The 19,807-nt window shown below is 39.6% G+C and overlaps 1 protein-coding gene across 1 annotated transcript; it reads right to left on the minus strand.

Annotated features, from left to right (window-relative positions):
- Positions 1-2,911: 2,911 nt before the first annotated feature.
- Positions 2,912-7,084, minus strand: LOC147430348 (polyubiquitin 9-like). Its single transcript, XM_086495672.1, has 4 exons — positions 6,408-7,084; positions 5,936-6,124; positions 3,603-3,642; positions 2,912-3,364 (listed from the first exon to the last, which is right to left on the minus strand). The coding sequence occupies exons 1-4, from the start codon at positions 6,408-6,410 to the stop codon at positions 3,297-3,299; spliced, it is 300 nt and encodes a 99-aa protein (XP_086351798.1). The 5' UTR covers positions 6,411-7,084; the 3' UTR covers positions 2,912-3,296.
- Positions 7,085-19,807: the final 12,723 nt, after the last annotated feature.

A 19,807-nucleotide genomic window follows, 5' to 3' on the forward strand; every position in this document is an offset into this window, starting at 1 on the left:
CAAGGGTGGAAAGTCCATACCTGTAGGAAGTGAGCCCGTTCTGCTTGTGACAAACCGCTACCTCACCATTAAGGCTCGGTCAACCCTCAAACCTTGCCATCAGCAGAGCCTCACATGGCATTCAACACACCCGAAACCTCACCATATCTTCTAAGCCATATCTTTTGGTTATCTCTCTAGCTACCCCACCTCATGCAGACCCTCTCAACACCCTTCATTGATTCTGGTCCAGGTGGTCATCTCTGCAAGTCACCATCATTTTCAAGCTTGCCACTAGCTTGCCATTGAAGATCCATCAATAGCTCAAAGGCTTTAGTTCTATTGCCATCGTGTCAAGAGTGCATCATTGAGCTTCACAGATTGCCTCTCGGCCTCATCAAGCAAGCCATCTCAACCCAGCCTCCTCTATGATGTTGCAATTTTTGCAATGTCCAACAACTACCTCCCAGTGTCATGCCCACATGGCACAAATACCGTGTGCTCAACACACACATGTGTTGCGCCATATTTTCCCTCAGAATTAGTTTGTGCTACTAGGCAGCCTTCCAATCTTCATTAGTTTATTGGCTATCAAGTTTCAACATTTTACTTTTGTCTTATTGAGTTAAAGCCTTGTTTCCTCTCTTGCCTTATCAAAAGGCCATACTCTAACATTGATACCAATCAAGGTACATATATTTTCAAGACTTGCATTAGTCATTTTAGTTTGCATCAATTAAGACTTGCATTAATTATTTGCATTTACATCTTTGTACTTGCGTAGACACTGCCTTTGGTGCATTTCACACATCTCTTGGAATGCACTGATTGCAAGATATGCCGAACTTAGGTAGGGCCAAGAAGCTCTGGGCTGTCTTTGGCGGATTTGAAGTGAGGGTGTCTCCAAATGCAATCACATATGCTTGCATCTTGAAGGCAAGGGTCAGGGTCAAGAAGTTTTGGGCTATTTCAATAGATGCAAAGAGAGGACATCTCTCCAAATGCAACCATGTACACTTGCACCTTGAAGGCCTGTGGCATTACACAAGATGTTGATATGGGCAAAAGAACTCACCATGACACTCACGATGATATTGTTAGTCAGGGGTTTTTGAAAGCAAACGTCGTGCTTGGCACTACCTTGATCAACATGTATGCCAAATGTGGTGCACTTCATAAATCACAAGAAGTGCTTGAGGAGCTTCTTGTCTGTGATGTCATCGTCTCTTCGAATGCACCCATTGTGGGATATGCCCTACTTGGGCATGGCCAAGAAGCTCTGGCTATTTTTGGTAAATGCGGAGCGAGGGTGTCTCTCTACATGCAATCACATGTGCTTGCATCTTCAAGGCAAGGATCTGGCTCAGGAAGCTCTGGGTTGTTTTCAGCATGTGCAGAGAGAGGGCATCTCTCCAATTGCAACCACGTACACTTGTGCCTTAAAGGCATGTGGCATTACACAAGATGTTGATATGGGCAAAAAATTTCAGGGGTTGTTGAAAGAAATGTCGTGATTGGCATTGCCTTGGTCGACATATATGCCAAATGTGGTGCACTTCATAAAGCACAAAAAGTACTTGAGGAGCTTCCTATCTAGGATGTCTTCTCTTGGAATGCAATGATTGCGAGATATGCCCATTTTGATGGGGCCAAAAAACTTTGGGCTGGTTTCGGAAGATGCGAAGCAAGGGTGTCTCTCCAGATGCAATCACATACACTTGCACTTGAAGACATGTGGCACTACGGAGGTGCCCTTGCCGAAGGCGGCACCTCCATTTCTTGGATTATTTCATAGGCCCAAGAATTTTGCTACAAAATGCCATATCATTGATTGTATGCCTTGCTAGGTGTGTATAATCAGCACAATGCTAGGAAGTTATGGGTACACAAATAGGGGCATGGTGTGGAAGGTCTTGGTTATTTTTATTGAATGGGAAGGAGGATTGCGATATGAAAACACATGCAAGAAGAGCCTCTTCTCCAAGATGTCATCTCTTGGGCAACACTATTTGCAAGGTATGCTCGTCATGGGCCATTGATGCATCCCTTTGATGCATGTTGTGGTATGAGAGAGGTCTACCTTCTTGCCATGCATCTGTGGTGAATGTAGCTGGCTACCTTATCTTTTGTGTACTGAATGAGAGAGGTCTACCTTCTTGCCATGCATCTGTTGTGAATGTAGCTGGCCACCTTCTTTCGTGTACTGAATGTTTGGATGATTTTTTGTCATGTAAGTGTTACTAGATTCATGCTACTCTTTGTCTATTGTAGAGTGTAGTTATGGAACATTCAAAGTGACAGGCTTCTACAAGTAGTTTTGTTGATGGGAGGCATGATGAGTAAAGCATGCAAAAGGCCATATGTGATCGGTAGATTTTGATAGTGCTTCACTTACCACTTAGAGAGTTAGCTACATTTTAGGAGTAGGTGTGTGTGTGTGTGTTGGTTTTGTGTGGGGGGAAAGGCATTTGGTGAAGACTTGATGTTAGCTAGTATATGAGCAAGGTGTCTCTCTTGAGAAGGCCCTCTGAAACAATAGAATGCCCTTCTCATAACACCTTTGTGTGAATGCCCTTATCCTCCTTGGGAACAATCCAAATTGGTCAACCGATTTTTGTGTCGATCGTGTGTGTGTGTGTGTGTGTGTGTGTGTGTGTGTGTGTGTGTGTGTGTGTGTGTGTGTGTGTGTCATGGGGAGGAGCTTTAGAACAGTGCTTCAATTCAACCATGTTTGCAAGGAAAAAAATCATTTCAAGGTTATTGAACCTTTTGCACCACTATGCTTTCCTAGTGCAATATGGAACACCTTTGGCCAAATGAACATCTTTCTAGTAAATGATAGATGATTATTCTCAAAGGCCATAAATACTCGCAGATGATAACTTAGACAACTAAATGAGAGACAGCTACAAGAGGATTCATAGAAAAAGAATTTAACATTCCATCATTTAAAAAATAGCGATATGAGTAGATAGGAGTAGAGAGTACAAAATCTAAAGCTTCATAAACTTTGATGGTTCTGGTATGCAATCTTCCTCGTCAGAACATTCGACAAAAAAAGAACACTAGGATTACAATACTTGCCATACCCATAAAACTATTGTTTGGCCGACGAGCTCCACAATATTATAATTGGACAAAATCTTTGTAACAATTTGTTTTAAGCTTCTTCAGATTGGTAATAGCAAGAATATCCTAGCAACTAACAGGCTTCATCTTCATCGCGTACAGTTTATATGGACATCAATAATGCTTCTTGCTCATGAATAGATAAGTTGGTTCTCCTCGGATGTCCTGCACTCGATCAACTCATGGATCTAGCTATCCGGATAAAGAGTTTGGTAGGTTGCCTTCTGGATATCAATGTCTTCCCATTCACCGGTGCCTATCCAATCATACATACACATCACTTTTTCTTTTATTTTTCTCTCTACCTAATAAGCCAACAACCAAGAAAAAGAAAGATCTCTATATTATGCTAATAATAATGTGTGTGTGTGTGTGTGTGTGTGTGTGTGTGTGTGTGAGAGAGAGAGAGCAACGGCATGCATACATCGACATATGCGTACATTGACCCATTAAACAGAGACAAACAAAGAGGAAGAGGGCAAAAGGAGTAGTACTTTTTCTAAGTGTCATGGCTATTACAGCATCATTCTCAACCTGCATTTAACAGCAAAAACATTTTTTCCAATTATTGTCAAATCTTTGCAAAATAACCTTGACTTCTTCCATACTGACAAAAAAAAGTTAAAGAGGTTTTGATAGTAAGGTAGGCCTAGCACCAGTTGTTCAATTGAGGAAGTATCTTTTAACGCAGTGCTCACAAAAAACCTTTTCTTGATCCAATTTAAATACCAGCTTCTCTACACTCTCTCTCTCTCTCTCATTCAAGAGATAGGGCTTCTCTAATTTGTATTTCATATTAATTAGTATGTGTCTTTTTTATGTTCAGCTTCCCAAAACAAGCCTCAACGAAGAAGTAAGATTGACGTCCCCATAGAGTTGGTCTAACGGTAAGGCTTTGGCCTCTCAACCTATGGGTTGTGGGTTCATATCCTCTATTGGTGACACTCTAGAGGGACATGACCTTGTGCTCATATAGGTTCACCTTGCTACAGCTCTTGCCCTTGGACACTCTATTGCATCCTCCTCTTGGGGGTGGTCACCTGAGGAGGAGGTTCCTAGCTGGTTGCTACGAGTTTTCTTCATCGTTCCGAGCATGTAATGCATCAAGTAGGTGGCCATGGTGATGCCTACGCATGACTCTTGCCCAATGGTATGCGGCCCTTGCCCGACCATGTAACATGGCTAATATTTGGAAGGGATAAGTACCTCCCCCTATGGACCCTCTTGTGTGTTGAAAAAAAAGAAGAAGAAGTGAGATCGACAATTTGACATACATTTGCAAATTTTATTTTCGAGAATCCAATCTCCTTGTCTTCAACTTTCAAGGAGCTTTTCCTGAACCTTTGCATGTGTGATGTTCGTGAAACATTGAAATGTTGGATGTTTTTTGGACTACATAAGTAGGCCTTATTAAAGGGTTGAATTTTGAGTGCGTCTCTAGACAGACCATTGGATAAAGCTTGTAGATTAGTTCCACATGGCAAACTAATGATAATAAACTTTTCTTTGAATTATTTCTTTTATGCATTTTGTAAACCAAATAGTCCATTGTCACACTGTTTTACAGAAAGCATAATATTTTTTTGCGATACCACATGGTTTAAATTACTGGTGTCACTTTCTATATTTCTCGAACACAAGAAGCCTCTTATTATGAATTTCTTCTCAATAGCTTTATGTAAGCCATAGTGAATTTTCACCTTGTTGTGATTGCGAAGGGTCCTTTAGACAATGAATGGTCCGTGAATATGACTTTTCTGTGTAGAGGGCGGATCTGCATGGGCTGGAGTAAGAACCCCAGCCTGCTTTCATAAGCAAACGAAGCCAAAGCTTCTCAACTCTGCCAAAATTGGCATAGTTGGAAAATCCTTGTTCTATCCCCGCCGCGTTGAAGAACTATGCAAAAGTATTGCTGGCTGCAATTTCGCATGAAGACGAAATTGATGATGAGTGGCTATGGTTCTACCCCCGCCAGGCGGATCTGCCCTAATGTGAGTCATTGTGACTTACTTAGTACTTACTTGGTGAAATGGTTTTGATTACCTAGCCTAGAGCCTATCCGCTGAAGTGGCTTTCTAAACCAAGACCTAGTGAAGGAGGAGTAAGACATACATTTGACTATTACATTTTTTTTAACATTATACTTTGTAATGGAGTCCTTTCCTTAAAAGCCTTATATGGGTTCACTGTTAGAAAAAAAACTGGGTCGAGTGTATTTTAACCAGCTGAAATTGTAAAATCCCGGTTAGATTTTGAGTTTGCCTTTAAGAAAACTAAAATATTTACACAATTTTTAGAGTAGTTACTAACAAAAGCTTCAAATTTTGACTAAAAACCGAGAGAATTTCAAGTTTGCCTTTATTTTCACCGATCAAGAAAAATGTAATTTTCTAGCCCTATATAATGGGATCACTTCGTTGCATGACCCAACTCCTTGTTCTATAATTATTACTCATTCTGTACAGGAAGAGGCCAAAAAGGAGAGCTTTCAAGTCATGTATGCATGTCTAACATGCAAAGAGGTAGTGCTCAGGAAAAAAATAACGTTTTTGAAAAACTTGGCAAACTACCTATGAGAAATAGTAGAGGTAAATTAACTAAATGCAAAGGTTTATTAACACTAATTTTCTTTAAATTTTTTTGGTTTTCTCACATTCAAATTTAAAATTTAGAGATTAGTCTCAAAATTTGTAGGGGGGTGGGGTAGGTGTTGCAAAGAGGAAATTTTGTTTGCAGCTGTATTTTGTGAATCGTACAAAGCTCTAAATGTGAGAGTGAGAGAGAGAGAGAGAGAGAGAGAGAGAGAGGGGGGGGGGGTGCGAGGGACCTTTTGCTCAGCAAGGGTTCTAGCATCATCGAGCACTTGATGGGTGGCAAGGAGGATAAGGCGTTGCGTGTAGATGGGGTGGTCGCTCAATGTTTGCAGTTTAGCTTTCACCTCCAGGATGGTCTCATTCGGTTCGCAGTGCACAAAGTAGGTGCTTTTCTTCCTTTTCACGCGTATGAAGATCATTGCCTGCACCAATCAAAATCATCACAACCAACCACATGATATCTGCCTAATTTCAAAAGTTGTACATATATCTTTGGTCTGTCACGCATTCGGCCTTCAAAAGAGAGACACAGTAGACTTGTATATTGATGAAGAGACATTTACGCCTTTCTATGTATTGTCCCAAGATTGCAAAAGCAAGCTTATTACATCTTGATTCTTTTGCCTGAGCATTACTTTCTTGCAGTTGAATGTATGCATATGAGAGAGAGAGAGAGAGAGAGAGAGAGAGAGAGAGAGATCTCACCATGTGAACAAGAAAGATGGAAACCCAAAGCCCCTTCTACGAAATTATAATGCCAGTTAATTGATTGTGTAAAGCAGTACTACCTCCCTTTGGTTAATTCCCAAAGGTGATGAAACTGCTCTACAAGGCTTGAGTGAAGAACTTGGATTTTTTATAGGAAGGCCATGGCTGATGGGTTGATTGACAACTTTAATGGATGCTTCAGTAGGTGCTCTCATAATGCTCTCGTCTCCTTTTTCACATTGCTATCACGTCAGATTTTTGAGCATCAAGTGATGGATGCCCTCACAGCCGTGCATATGAGAGAGAGAGAGAGAGAGAGAGAGAGAGAGAGAGGGGCCTAAAGGAAGACAGCTCCCACATCTTGGGGAAGATCTAGCTCACGTGATTTTCTATGAAACCAGCTCCACAAATCATGGAGAGGCAGAGGCTCCTTCACTCTTTACTTTTGGAATTGGGACCATTAGGCTAGGCTATGTGGGAGCCCCATAGAACAAGGAATAAATGCCCTCCTTTTATGAAATGCAAATGTAGGAGTGGTGCTTCCCTTTGTGACAAGACTTTACGATGGCTTTACATTTTTGTAGGTAAAGCGTCTAAACCACTGTTAGAACAAAACCAGGGTCTCATGTATTTTAACCGGTTGAAATCCTAAAATCCTGGTTAGTTTTTGAGCTTGCCTTGAAGAAAACCGGGAAATTTTCACAAGTTTTAGTGTGATTACCAACGAAAGCTTCAAATTTTGACCTAAAAATCAAGAGAATTTCAAGTTTGCCCTTATTTTCTTCGGTTAGCAAAAATGTATTTTTCTAGCCGTGGGACTCTAAACCGCGTGTGTGGGCTAGAGAGAGAGAGAGAGAGAGAGAGAGAGAGAGAGAGAGAGTATGACACGGTTTTGCGTAGTAGCAAGTTGTAACGGTGACGAGAGAGAGAGCGAGAGAGAGAGGAGTGTATGACAGTTTTGCGCAGTAGCAAGTTGTAAGGGTGACATATTTTTTACTTATGGAACTGATTTTGGTCCCCGCCCCCCCCCCCCCCCCCCCCCCCCCAAAAAAAAAAAGAAGTTGTTCTGGCAAAATTCCCCGATTATGCCTTTACAAGCAAGCTCATTTTTTTGTGGCTTTTTGTATCTAGAGCTTTGCATGACCACTTTGCGCTAGCTTCCTTCCTTGATCACTCCCAAAGTCGACGCATAAATTTTTAATAAGCATTTCATTGCCTTTTTTTCATGCATAAAAAGATTCTTGAAATAGACAAGAGACACTCAATCAAATAATGTGTTGCTTCTAAAGTTGAAAAGAGCCCACTAAAATTAGGATACCTTTGGAACCTTCGCTCCTATTGTCCCATCAAATAATTCAAAGAGCCAAAATTCTCTTGGATACCTGAGGGAGGGAGGGAGCAATGTTGTTACATGTGCCTCTTCCCATGTTTTTCATGCTAGCAAATTTGCTGGTGCTACACCTTGAGTTTTGCAATATGTGTCTATGCATACTAGCTCTTAGAGCCCCGTCCCACTAATGGTTTGCAAGAGCTACAATAGATCCACCAATCCATGCAATAATAGATTCAATACACCCTTCATAGAAATTGAGACACTCTCTTTACTTCAGAAATAGGCTTCCAACCTCCTTTTTACAACAATTCTTTGACCTTCTTTATAGCATTGTAAATATATCCTAATCTGGTAATTGTTGTAGGGGCTTTTTATTTGGTTCATACTCAAAATAGTAAGAATCCCTACCCTACTACTAGTAGGTTCTTTATTGTATTACCCAGAATCTTGAGAGTCCCCCCCCCCCCTTTTTGTTAATGTCAAGCCAAAACTATGAAGGAATTCAAAATTGCACGTATCAACGATTAACTCGACCACCATTGCAGTAACCACTAGCCCAGCTGTCGCGGTTGCAAAAATTATGCCTTTGCACATTTTTTTTTAAAAAAGGTTTGCTCATCGTCTCTACCACCTGGCCTGTGCACTCGTCTTGCCTCCCCTACACGCTCAATCGCCACCTTCCTCTCGATTTCTCGGTTCGATCGCTTCCCTTGCAAGCTCAGCCGCCACCTACTCCCAAGTTTTTGGTCATCCTCTTTCTGCCCGCGTCACTGCTTCCCTACCGCGTGCAACAACACCTGACGGCCCTTTTTTTTCGTCTTTGATCGCAGAGGGGGTATCTTCTGAAAATTCTTTCAAATAAAGTAATAAACATGGGAAATGATATATTCATTCAACAAAGAATGTACAATGAACCTCAAGCACTACATGTGCTTTGAGGAGACAAATTTCCACAAAAGAGGGTATACAATTTATCAACTCGAGTCACTGATACAATTTAGTGCATCTTTCCATTCTTCGGCTTGTGCATTAGACCCTACTCTTCACCCTATTACAGATACAAGCTCTGTGCTTATACGCACGATATCCTTGGATTGGGCTACCATAAAGCTTCTCTCAAATACCTGAATGTTCCTTGCTTTCCAAATGTTGTTCAGCTAATGGTACTTGGTAATTTGTGTGCGTATCAAAATTGCTTCATTTTGAAACCTTGTCCCTCTCAAGAAAAAGTCATTTCTAAAGAAAAGCACCTTCCAAGTCCTCTACACCCATCTGTAGATTTTGGTAGCAAGAAACCGCGAGGAAGGGCATCCTTTAAACGTATGCAAGGGATCCTTTGAAGTTGCTTTGCATTTAGAGCAAGTGTCTATGCCAAGCCCTCTAAGAAGAATTCTGTTTTCAATTGGGATAGCCATCCACAATACCTTTTGAGTGAATATCTTCATTGAGCTTGTCCATTTTACCTCCGAAATGTTGTTTACACACTTTTGCCGTTTTTCTTTATACCAATTTACATTCCACAATTTGTGGCTACTTCTTCTGACCCTTTGGTGAGCGTTACCTTCTCAACTATGGTTTTCAATGTTCCTTGACTTGAAGAGGGCGGACTTTTATATCTTCAGGCTCTTGATTTTAATACTTCTGTATAAAGACTATTCTGTACTATGAATGGGAATTATACCACCTTTCATTGACATAGTTTCTAGTGTCTTTTGTAATTTGAAAGGATTCTTTGGTGTATCAGTACTAGTATACTAGTACTACCAGTACCAGTACTGCCAGTTATACTAATACTGGCCCTACCAGTACTACTAGTACTAGTACTAGCACTACAAATCTAAGACCATTACCAGTATTCTAGTAGGCAAAATACCAGTATTGCAGTATAGCAGTACCAGTACCAGTATAACAGTATAGAACTCATGCATGCTCCTCACTATGACTGTTATGGGAATGGTTGGCTACTCCATGGGCAAAGATGCTCATGTAGCCAAAAATAGTTGCGAATGATTGGTTGAGAATATGGTTAAAAATGGTTGTAGCCAAATATGGTTATGATTATGGTGGTGAAGGGTGTGAAATGTGGCCCAATATGGTTGTGCATGGTACCTTAAGGATGCCCATGTGGCCAAATATGGTTGCTACTTCTGGATATGGCTGCTCATATGGCCAAATGCGTGTGAATATGGTTAAAAAGGGTTGTGGCCGAATATGGTTGTGAATATGGTTGCCTCAAAGTTTGATGTTGCATTACTTGTTCTTTTATTGAGGAAGTAGGGCCATATCTAATGGGCCTACTATACCCATTAGTTATGGTGCCTGGGTAAGGGAGGGCACACACACACACACACACACACACACACACACACACACACACACATGCTACTGCTAATACAAGGATTAAACTCCTTCCAAGTTCCGGATATAGGAGTGGCTTGTTGCCACGGCCTCGGTATAATTAACTGGGGATTAACCTCAATATCTTGTATTGACCTAGGAAATCTCTTGTAAAAAAAGGGGATTTGTATTTATGAAGTGAAATTCGTAATAAGAAATTTGTTGGTGGTTGTGTAATATACCGTACCTAAAACCTAGAGAGTTAAGGAGGATAATGGGTTTTTACGAGCTGGGCTCACTCTGTACAATATGAGGCTTGATGACGCGGTGGCTTCCTCCTGCGGCATTGGCTCTACGTGCATCTCTCTCTCTCTCTCTCTCTCTCTCTCTCTCTCTCTCTCTCCCCCAAGGCGGCACTATTGGTTCTTCCCCCTCTTGATGAGAGACTGGCCTTGCCCTCTTGAAGACGGACCCGCCTTGCTACTATGAAATGAATGTGGCTACTGAAAACAAAGGCTATAAAAGGTGAGCTTCCATGCTCACTTAGCATTGGAATAGTTGTGCGTCTGTGGTGTGTGTGTGTACTAGTGAAAGGTTGTCTGTACCTTAAGATTGTGAGGATTTAACTCGCAAGGGGGTGTGTCTTGTTGGCTCTATGGCAAAAGGCAAAGACAAGCAAGCTATTGTGGAGCTAGCTACTCCGACTCAATCTCAAGTGACTTTGTCTCCAATATGGACTAATGTCCGAGCTGCTTGGTTGTGTTGTGATTCACCTTTGATATGGTAGTAGAACTCATGCATGTTCTTAACTATACTAAGTTTATGTATGACTATTATGGGAATATTTGGCTAAGTTCTTCTGACCCTTTGGTGAGGGTTACCTTCTCAACTATAGTTTTCAATGTTCCTTGACTTGAAGAGGGCGGACTTTTATATCTTTAGGCTCTTGATTTTAACTCGCAAGGGGTGTGTGTTGTTGGCTCTATGGCAAAAGGCAAAGACAAGCAAGTTATTGTGGAGCTAGCTGCTCAGACTCAATCTCAAGTGACTTTGTCTCCAATATGGACTAATGTCCGAGCTGCTTGGTTGTGTTGTGATTCACCTTTGATATGGTAGTAGAACTCATGCATGTTCTTAACTATACTAAGTCGATGTATGACTATTATGGGAATATTTGGCTACTTCTTCTGACCCTTTGGTGAGGGTTACCTTTTCAACCATGGTTTTCAATGTTCCTTGACTTGAAGAGGGCGGACTTTTATATCTTTAGGCTCTTGATTTTAATACTTGTGTATAAAGACTGTTCTGTACTATGAATGGGAATTATACCACCTTTTCATTGACATAGTTTCTAGTGTATTTTGTAATTTGAAAGGATTCTTTGGTGTATCAGTACCAGTATACTAGTACTACCAGTACTGGTAAGTACTACTAGTACTAACCAGTACCAGTACTGCTAGTTATACCAATATTGCCAGTACTAGTACTGTCAGTATTGGCCAATACTAGTACTGCCAGTACCAATACTACTAGTTCTAGTACTAGCACTACAAATCTAAGACTAGTACCAGTATAACAGTATGCAAATACCAGTCCTACAGTCTAGGAGTACCAGTACACCAGTACCGGTATAATAGTATAGCAATATAGAACTTATGCATGCTCCTGACTATGACTGTTATGGGAATGGTTGGCTACTTCATGGGCAAAGATGCTCATGTAGCCAAAAATAGTTGTGAATGATTGGTCGAGAATATGGTAAAAAATGGTTGTGGCCGAATATGGTTATGATTATGGTGGTGAAGGGTGTGAAATGTGGCCGAATATGGTTGTGCATGGTACCTTAAGGCTGCTCATGTGGCCGAATATGGTTGCTACATCTGGATATGGATGCTCATATGGCCAAGCGGGTGTGAATATGGTTAAAAAGGGTTGTGGCTGAATATGGTTGCCAAGTATGGTTGTACATGATACCTTATGGCTACTCATGTGGCCGAATATGGTGGCTTATTCCATCTAGGGAGGTTTAGGACTTACTTACTAGCATCTTTTTATGTTACAAGTGACTCCAAAGTATAGATTGATTGCACGTATGAGCATTGTTACTGACCTTAAAAAAATAGTAGCAATTAATGCCAAACTCTGTAAAATTTAGGAACAGGTATATGTGGCCCACTTCGAGGCTGAATTCCTCATAAAACTTGTCTCCTGTCTTATCTCATGAGAGCTTGCAAAGCAAAAGGAGCTCCGTCTCTGAATATTTGAGTAGCTTCACCTTTCTTATTATTTATCTTTGAAAGCAATTTAGTTGAGTGACATCTATAACATGTGGGATACCCATGCATCACCTGCATACGGTGCCAATGCTAACTAAAAGTTGTGTTGTTTCCATGGGTGCAAGTGAGGGTAACCTTCTCAACTATGGTTTTCAAAGTTCCTTGGCTTGAAGATGGCGGACTATTATATCTTCTGGCCCTTGATTTCAGCACTTGTGTATAAAGACTGTTATGTACTATGAATGGGAATTATACCATATTTTTATTGACATAATTTCTAGTGTCTTTTGTAATTTGAAAGGATTCTTTGGTGTATATGTTATTGTTATTGGAACACACACAAGGCTCTCTCTCTCTCTCTCTCTCTCTCTCTCTCTCTCTCTCTCTCTCTACACAAACTCTCTCTCTTTTGCTTACGTAAACAACAAGATTTGAAGCAAAAAGTGTACACTCGGAAGCGTTCTATGTACACTACAACAAAAAGACAATCGATGAATTTATGCGAACACAAAATCAAAAGTATGAATGATCACGGTATGGTCTTGACACTTTGCGATTAAACAAAAAAGATTAAAATAATTTGCATATGAACAAAAATACTTGACAGTATAAACGAAAATGATTGGAACAAACTGAATATGAATGAAGAAATTTAATAGTATTCATACAAGTAGACTAGAACTGAGTGAAGCAGACCGAATATATAAATCATCAATGTGTGTATACATACAATGTCAATACTCAAACATAACCATCTATCTAAATGCCGCTACGCCTATGTTTCTGACGTATCGGACTCATCATACAATCCTCATGTCTCCTAGCATGTGAAGAAGATGCAACGCGTGCCCGCTGCTCGTTTATCCTCCCACCCTCCTCCTCCTCCTCTCTCACAACAAGATCGAGATCTCTCTCGCCGTGAACCTCCTGCATTAATAAAAGTTAAATTAAATTGCTTGACAATTAAAAACTAATTTGAAAATCATTTTAACATAAAAGGAGAACTCAAAGTTACAAATATTACTCACAAATGGATGTGCTAGTGGAAGGATGCACTGCAAGGCTCTGTATCCTTGGTATGTCGCCATCTCGATCTTTGCTGGAGCCGAAAGTCGACTGTAATCTTTGGTTTGTAAATAGATCCAAAGTTTAGGATTATTTTGTATTCACATCATTCTAAAAAGTATGGTATGAAAATCTATACATATATATTTACGAAAGTGGCTATAAAGCCGGTCTTGTCCATGCAACCCAAGTGGGATGTGTGGCCGCTTGCAACTCTAGCCTGTGTTGCCTCCTACATTATATTCATTGAAAATAAAATGATATCACAGCTACATTATTGGTGAATATATATAAGTAATTTAATCAAAAATTCAAATTATAAATTGACGTACTTTTTGCTACAGGAATGCTTCCCGTAATCGCATCTCCCATCGAAAGTGGGTCCATGACCCCTCATGGAATCGCGAAGTCTCTTATTTTAAAAGGCCATAGCATACTTCCTGTTTGTGTTCACAACAAGAGGAAACAATATATGTATGTATGTATAAATGTATGTGTTTTTATATGTATGTATACATGTATATATGCATTTGAGTATTTACGTATGTACATACACACACAAACACACACACACATACTAGTACTTTGATCAAATTAAATTATTATTATTTTTTTATAATACAGATTTAGATTCATCTTGTACTCCATTGTCTCCATGTTATAGTCATGAATACCACTCTCATACGATGGGACATGAAGAAGAGCCTTCAGAGAGAGCGCCTTTAGTTTATTATGAAGAGGAGCGGATTCCATGTTGGTGCGATAGATGTTGAGGCTTACATCAAAGGTCACGATGTCAGTGTCGTACACATGAGTTGGATTGGGATGTTTATGCTCATGCACCAACACTCGCACACCGAGATGAGCCTATGGTTAATATTGTTCACTCTAATTTATATCTATTTACATTCTTATAGTTAATTGTGTCAATAATATAAATATATTTCACATGTAGGGATATGCATCTCTAGTTGATGATGAGGATGCCATCTATGATCAAGATGCTTGTTATTCTTACACATGACATGGTCATGCAATCCAAGAATTACAAATGGACATCTTGCGAGACAACCTTTGCTTCCCGGCCTTGAGAGCAAGACTCGTGGCGATTATCCATTGTCCAATCGTCTATTGTCTTAGTGCATACATTGCAGACACTATGGAGGATGGCATGGAAGATCTCTTCCTAGAGATGGAGTGATGTTTAGCATTTGGGGTGCTCGTTACATGATCGCTCCTTCCAGCCTTTCAAATGGAGGATGTGGCCTATTCATTGCACAAAATCTACAAGTCCACCACATTCAGAGGTGACTCTTATGTGCCTTTGTGGGCCTATATATGGATGGGACCCTTGGCATTAGTTGGCGTGCTACATCCATAGCATGACCACTTGTGGTTTGTGTCTCAATGCAACATCCCTTTTAGATAGAGTCATTACCCATGCAAAAAGTCAAAGACTTTATGTAGATGGTAGATTATGTACACATGGAAACATAGCCAGCTTAATAAATAGAATTCATAGATGAAATGCAAGAACCAATTGTATATTTGTGGAATGCAAAAATGGACATGAACCAGAGTACATGAGCAGAGATGTTCCAAGCTACATTCTTGTAAATACCATTAGATCATTACATGCCAGTGATGAACTATTAGTAAACTACGGATTTTGTAGGCTTGAAAGAGCACCTCCACCTCTAGATTGAATAAGTAAAAGTGCATACAAAAAACATACAATTGTGGATTATGTATCAAATTTTTCAAATTTACACGTTTGTGTTTGATACTATTGAGTTTTTTGCTTAATCAATTTGTTTCTTTTTTAATGCTAAGTATGTGTTACAAAATATTGAGTTTGATTTTTGGATATAAAATGCTCATAATTGTGTCTATGTGATAGGTTCCAGAGTATGATGGTGAAAATGATGTGCGTTTACCTTCTCATGGCATCTCATGTATGTCAATTGAGTGCATGAAAATCCTTTGTAAAAGTGATCCAAACAGCTATGAAAGATTAAAGAAACTACATGGTTTGCATTTTGACAAAGATAACGATGTTTATGATGACGATGATGGCATGGATGATTTTATTTATGATTGATACGAAGGAAGTGAAACATATAATAACGAAAGTTTTCTTAGAGCAAAAACGTTAAAGCAAATCTATGAAGGAGAAAATTTGTCATGGTTAAGCGCAAGTTTGCTTATTTTGAACCTCCAAAGTTGTTATGCTTGGAGTAATGCATCCGTTTCTGCACTATTAAAGTAGAAAATTTTTCATGGTTAAGGGCAAGTTTGCTTATTTTGAACCTCCAAAGTTGTTATGCTTGGAGTAATGCATCCGTTTCTGCACTATTAAAGTAAATGTCTTCTCCATTGTCAATATTTATTGAAATATTTTTGAATGCTTTAATAGTTAATTTGTATGTGGTCTTTGCTCAAAGTGTTGCAGGCTACTATCTCAAAAGTTCTTACCGTCAAACAATACCCTTCCCACATCAAGAGATGAAGTGAACAAGATGTTGAGCAAGATTGGACTCGATTACAATGGAATACACGTATGTCCCAATGATTGTATTTTGTATAGAAACAAATACAAAAATGAAAAAGCATGTCCAAAATGTAAAACATCTTGTTATAAAGATACGAGCACATATCCCTCGTAGAATACTTCAATATTTTTCATTGGCACCATGTATACAATACATATTTCGAACCCCAGATTTAGCAAGACTTATGGACTAGGGAGCAAAGAATGCAAGTACGGATGGGATAATCAAAATTCCCTCGGATTGCCCTGCTTTCAAACATGCCAATACAAAATGGCATGATTTTGAAACAGAACCACGACACATTAAAATGGGCGTTGGTTTGGATGGTGTAAATCCATTCTCCATGCACTCAAATAAATGGTCTACTTGGCTAGTAGTTCTAGCTAACTACAATCTGTCACCCTTTATTTGTTTTAAAAAAGAACATTTACTTTTGTCTCTCATAATTCCAAGAAAACGTCGAGTTAAAACCATTAATGTATATTTGACACCTCTAAGTGACAAACTCCAAGAGTTGTGGAGAGACATAGACGTGCTTGGTATATAAAAACCGAAAAATGAAAGGAGATTCAGAGTGCAAGGAATTTTAGCATGGACTATACACGACTTTCTTGGCTACCAATTATGTGCTGGTATTGATTTCATTTTAAGTAATACAGACAGATAAGCCTTTTTATTTCATTCTATTTTTTATTATCATACTAAGTGTTTCACTATGGATGTATGGTGCTCAATCAAAGGTTATAAAGCTTGTCCCTCATGCGATGATTGGTTGAAATCTACGTATGGTAAGCAACTCAATAAAAATATATACCTTCGACATAGACGATTCTTACACGAAGATCATTTGCTACATAGAAGCACACAAACTAGACATTTAAATAGAGAGGTCGAGAGTGGACAATGTCCAGAACGGATGACACTCGAAGATATGTATCTAAAATGGACCGAAGGTCCTATTATTGATCTAGAATTAGAGCTTACAAATGACAGAGATGATGACCGATCTCAAGGACGACCCTCTCTAACTCTCTCTATCTTTGTATGGTATTATTTGGAGTATTGGAAGGATTTGAAGATCGCTCATCTTCTTGATCCTATGCATATATTCAAAAATGTAGGCCACTCTTTGTGGAAACATCTTATTAATTTGAAAGACACAGAAGCAGCTCGAAACAGCTTAAAAGATCAAAATTACAAACGGAGCTTGTGGCCCATGTTGATGAAGAGACGAGTCAAAAAGAATATGCACATGCACCATGGGTGCTTATCTCCAAAGAGACTGACATAGTTAATAAAAAAATATGACTATCCACACCTACGGGATATGGTGTCTTATTGAAGAATATATTCACTATGGATGACACGAGTCTTGCGAACTTGAAGACACATGATTGGCATAATTTCATCAAGATAACCGAATATTTTTTTAATCGTAACAAATCGTTCCTCAAACCAGGAGATACTAATTTGATTGTAAATTAATACGTGTAGCATGTTCTCCCGGGACTTTGCTATTGATGGTTACTTAACAAGTGGTATCCAATATGTTATTTATCGTTTTAGGGAAGCTAGCAAGGTATATGTATAGCTTGCGGATGTTTGTATATGTACTTTCAATAAATATTTTTTACATTGTTCTTCTATTTTTTTATAGATGGATCACGTCTAAGGAGGTTGCTACAAGATCAATACCGCAAAAGAAAGGCAATGCATTGAGATCCTTTGTTTGACAAAGAAAGAGTTACCGACATCCTTTTTCAATATCCAAGTCCACGTGTTCATTCATCTCATGGATGAGATATAGATTGCAGGTGTTGTTAGCACTTGTTGGATGTTTTGGGTTGAAAGATTTATGAGAGTTTTAAAGGGGCTTGTTTGCCAAAGTTTGAGGAGCTGTGTTTGCATTGAGATGTGTAAGGCACACGTGCATCGAAACCTGCTTGCTTTGACTTTTTGCCATTAGATATGAAGTTGCCCACAACTACCTGAAAGTTTTTCCATCAATAGCCAATGACATACATACATGCATCATGTACATACATACAGATGCATTACATGCGGAACATACACACATATATGCATTATCTACGGATGGTTACATGTGGAGGTACATGTAGTCATAACATGCCAACCAAGATAGACTATGCAGTCTTTCAAGTTTTGTCAACCTGATATAATAGTGGATACCTGTTTGTGCAAGTACCTTGCCCTGAGAGCCAGTTGTAACATTCATGCTAGGATTTTGTACACAAGGATCAAAACCTGGGTGGTTTGGAAAATGATTCCAATGTGTAATATCTTGCTCACGACCTTGAATGACCACGCCAAGAAGTAACCTTGCGGGGTGAATTCATTGTGAAAAATGGTGACGAGATTAGGGAAAACTTCCAATGTAGCATGCAAGGAGGGGCTATGGTCTTTGCAAAGCCCATGACCAAGTGCCATTCATTTGCCCCTACCACATGTAGAGCTCCACAATGGCACAACACAACCAAGCAGCTCAGACAATAGTCCATATTGGAGACAAAGTCACCTGAGATTGAGTCAATGCAGCTAGCTCCATAATAGCTTGCTTGTCTTTGCCTTTTGCCATAGAGTCAACAACACACACCCCCTTGCAAGTTAAATCCTCACAATCTTAAGGTACAGACAACCTTTCATTAGTACATACACACCACAGATGCACACATGTACTAATGCTAAGTGAGCATGGAAGCTCAGCTTTTATAGGCTTTGTTGCCAGTAGCCACATTCCATTCATAGCAAGACATGTAAGATCCTCAATCTTAAGGTACAGACAACCTTTCACTAGTACACACACCACATGCGCACACCTGTACTAATGCTAAGTGAGAATGGAAGCTCACCTTTTATAGGCTTTGTTTCCAGTAGCCACATTCCATTCATAGCAGCAAGATGTGTAAGATCCTCAATTTTTGGATCTCTTTTAAAAATAAGAAAATTAGCTTGTCTAGTAGCACTAACCCGATTTGCAGACACGATTAGTCACGAAGGACAGATCTTGACTCTCGAGTTGAGTTAGAAGAATCGATTCATGAAGTACCCTTTTCTTTCATGGTTAGTTAGTTTGCATTGTTAGAGTGTCTTATTTGTGACAGTTTCTTGTATGTTTGTCACCGTCTATGTGTGTGACCTTTTCACAAGGAAACCATATTGCAAGTTGCACAGGATTCACTCATGGATGAGCATAGATGCATGAAAAGCACATTAGGAAAGATGGATAGCTCCTCTTCGAGGAATCCACAGTGTTTCACAATTTTACGTCATGTTTGCATGCTCATTCCTTGGCACAACACAGTCATAGCAGACGCATTAGCACGATTGTCCAACAAGCATTGGTATTCCTGTTGGGGTTTGCCATAGTGGATAGTATTAGGTCAAAAAGTTAAGTTTAGGATGAAATTTTTGTATCGAACAAATGCGTTTATGGTCTTGAATTTTAAGTGTTTTCAGGAAGATCCCTCAACGAAGATCCTAGAAGAAGATGGATCTGAGATCGTAGACCAAGTTGAAGACATGAACCCGAAGCAGATGAAGTGGAGTCGCTTTCAGCACAGCCCAAAGAAGCAAGCATTGCAGACATTTATGAAGTTCGAGCACTAGAACGCACAGCTCAGTACTAGTGCCTCACCATGAAAAGGAGGGCATGTCACGTGCACATCTAACCCTATGTGCATGTGGATAGAGTATTTCTACATCTAGGGTTTAGGACAACTTAGGAAGTGTTCTGAAAACCTTGTGAGCTTATTCCCAAGTTGTGCATGTCCAAGCACTAAGAGTAGTTGCATACCCATCAATTGCACAACCATT

The sequence above is a fragment of the Adiantum capillus-veneris genome, chromosome 22 (assembly GCF_014529385.1).
Source record: "Adiantum capillus-veneris isolate H3 chromosome 22, ASM1452938v2, whole genome shotgun sequence".
NCBI classification, from domain to species: Eukaryota; Viridiplantae; Streptophyta; class Polypodiopsida; order Polypodiales; family Pteridaceae; genus Adiantum; species Adiantum capillus-veneris.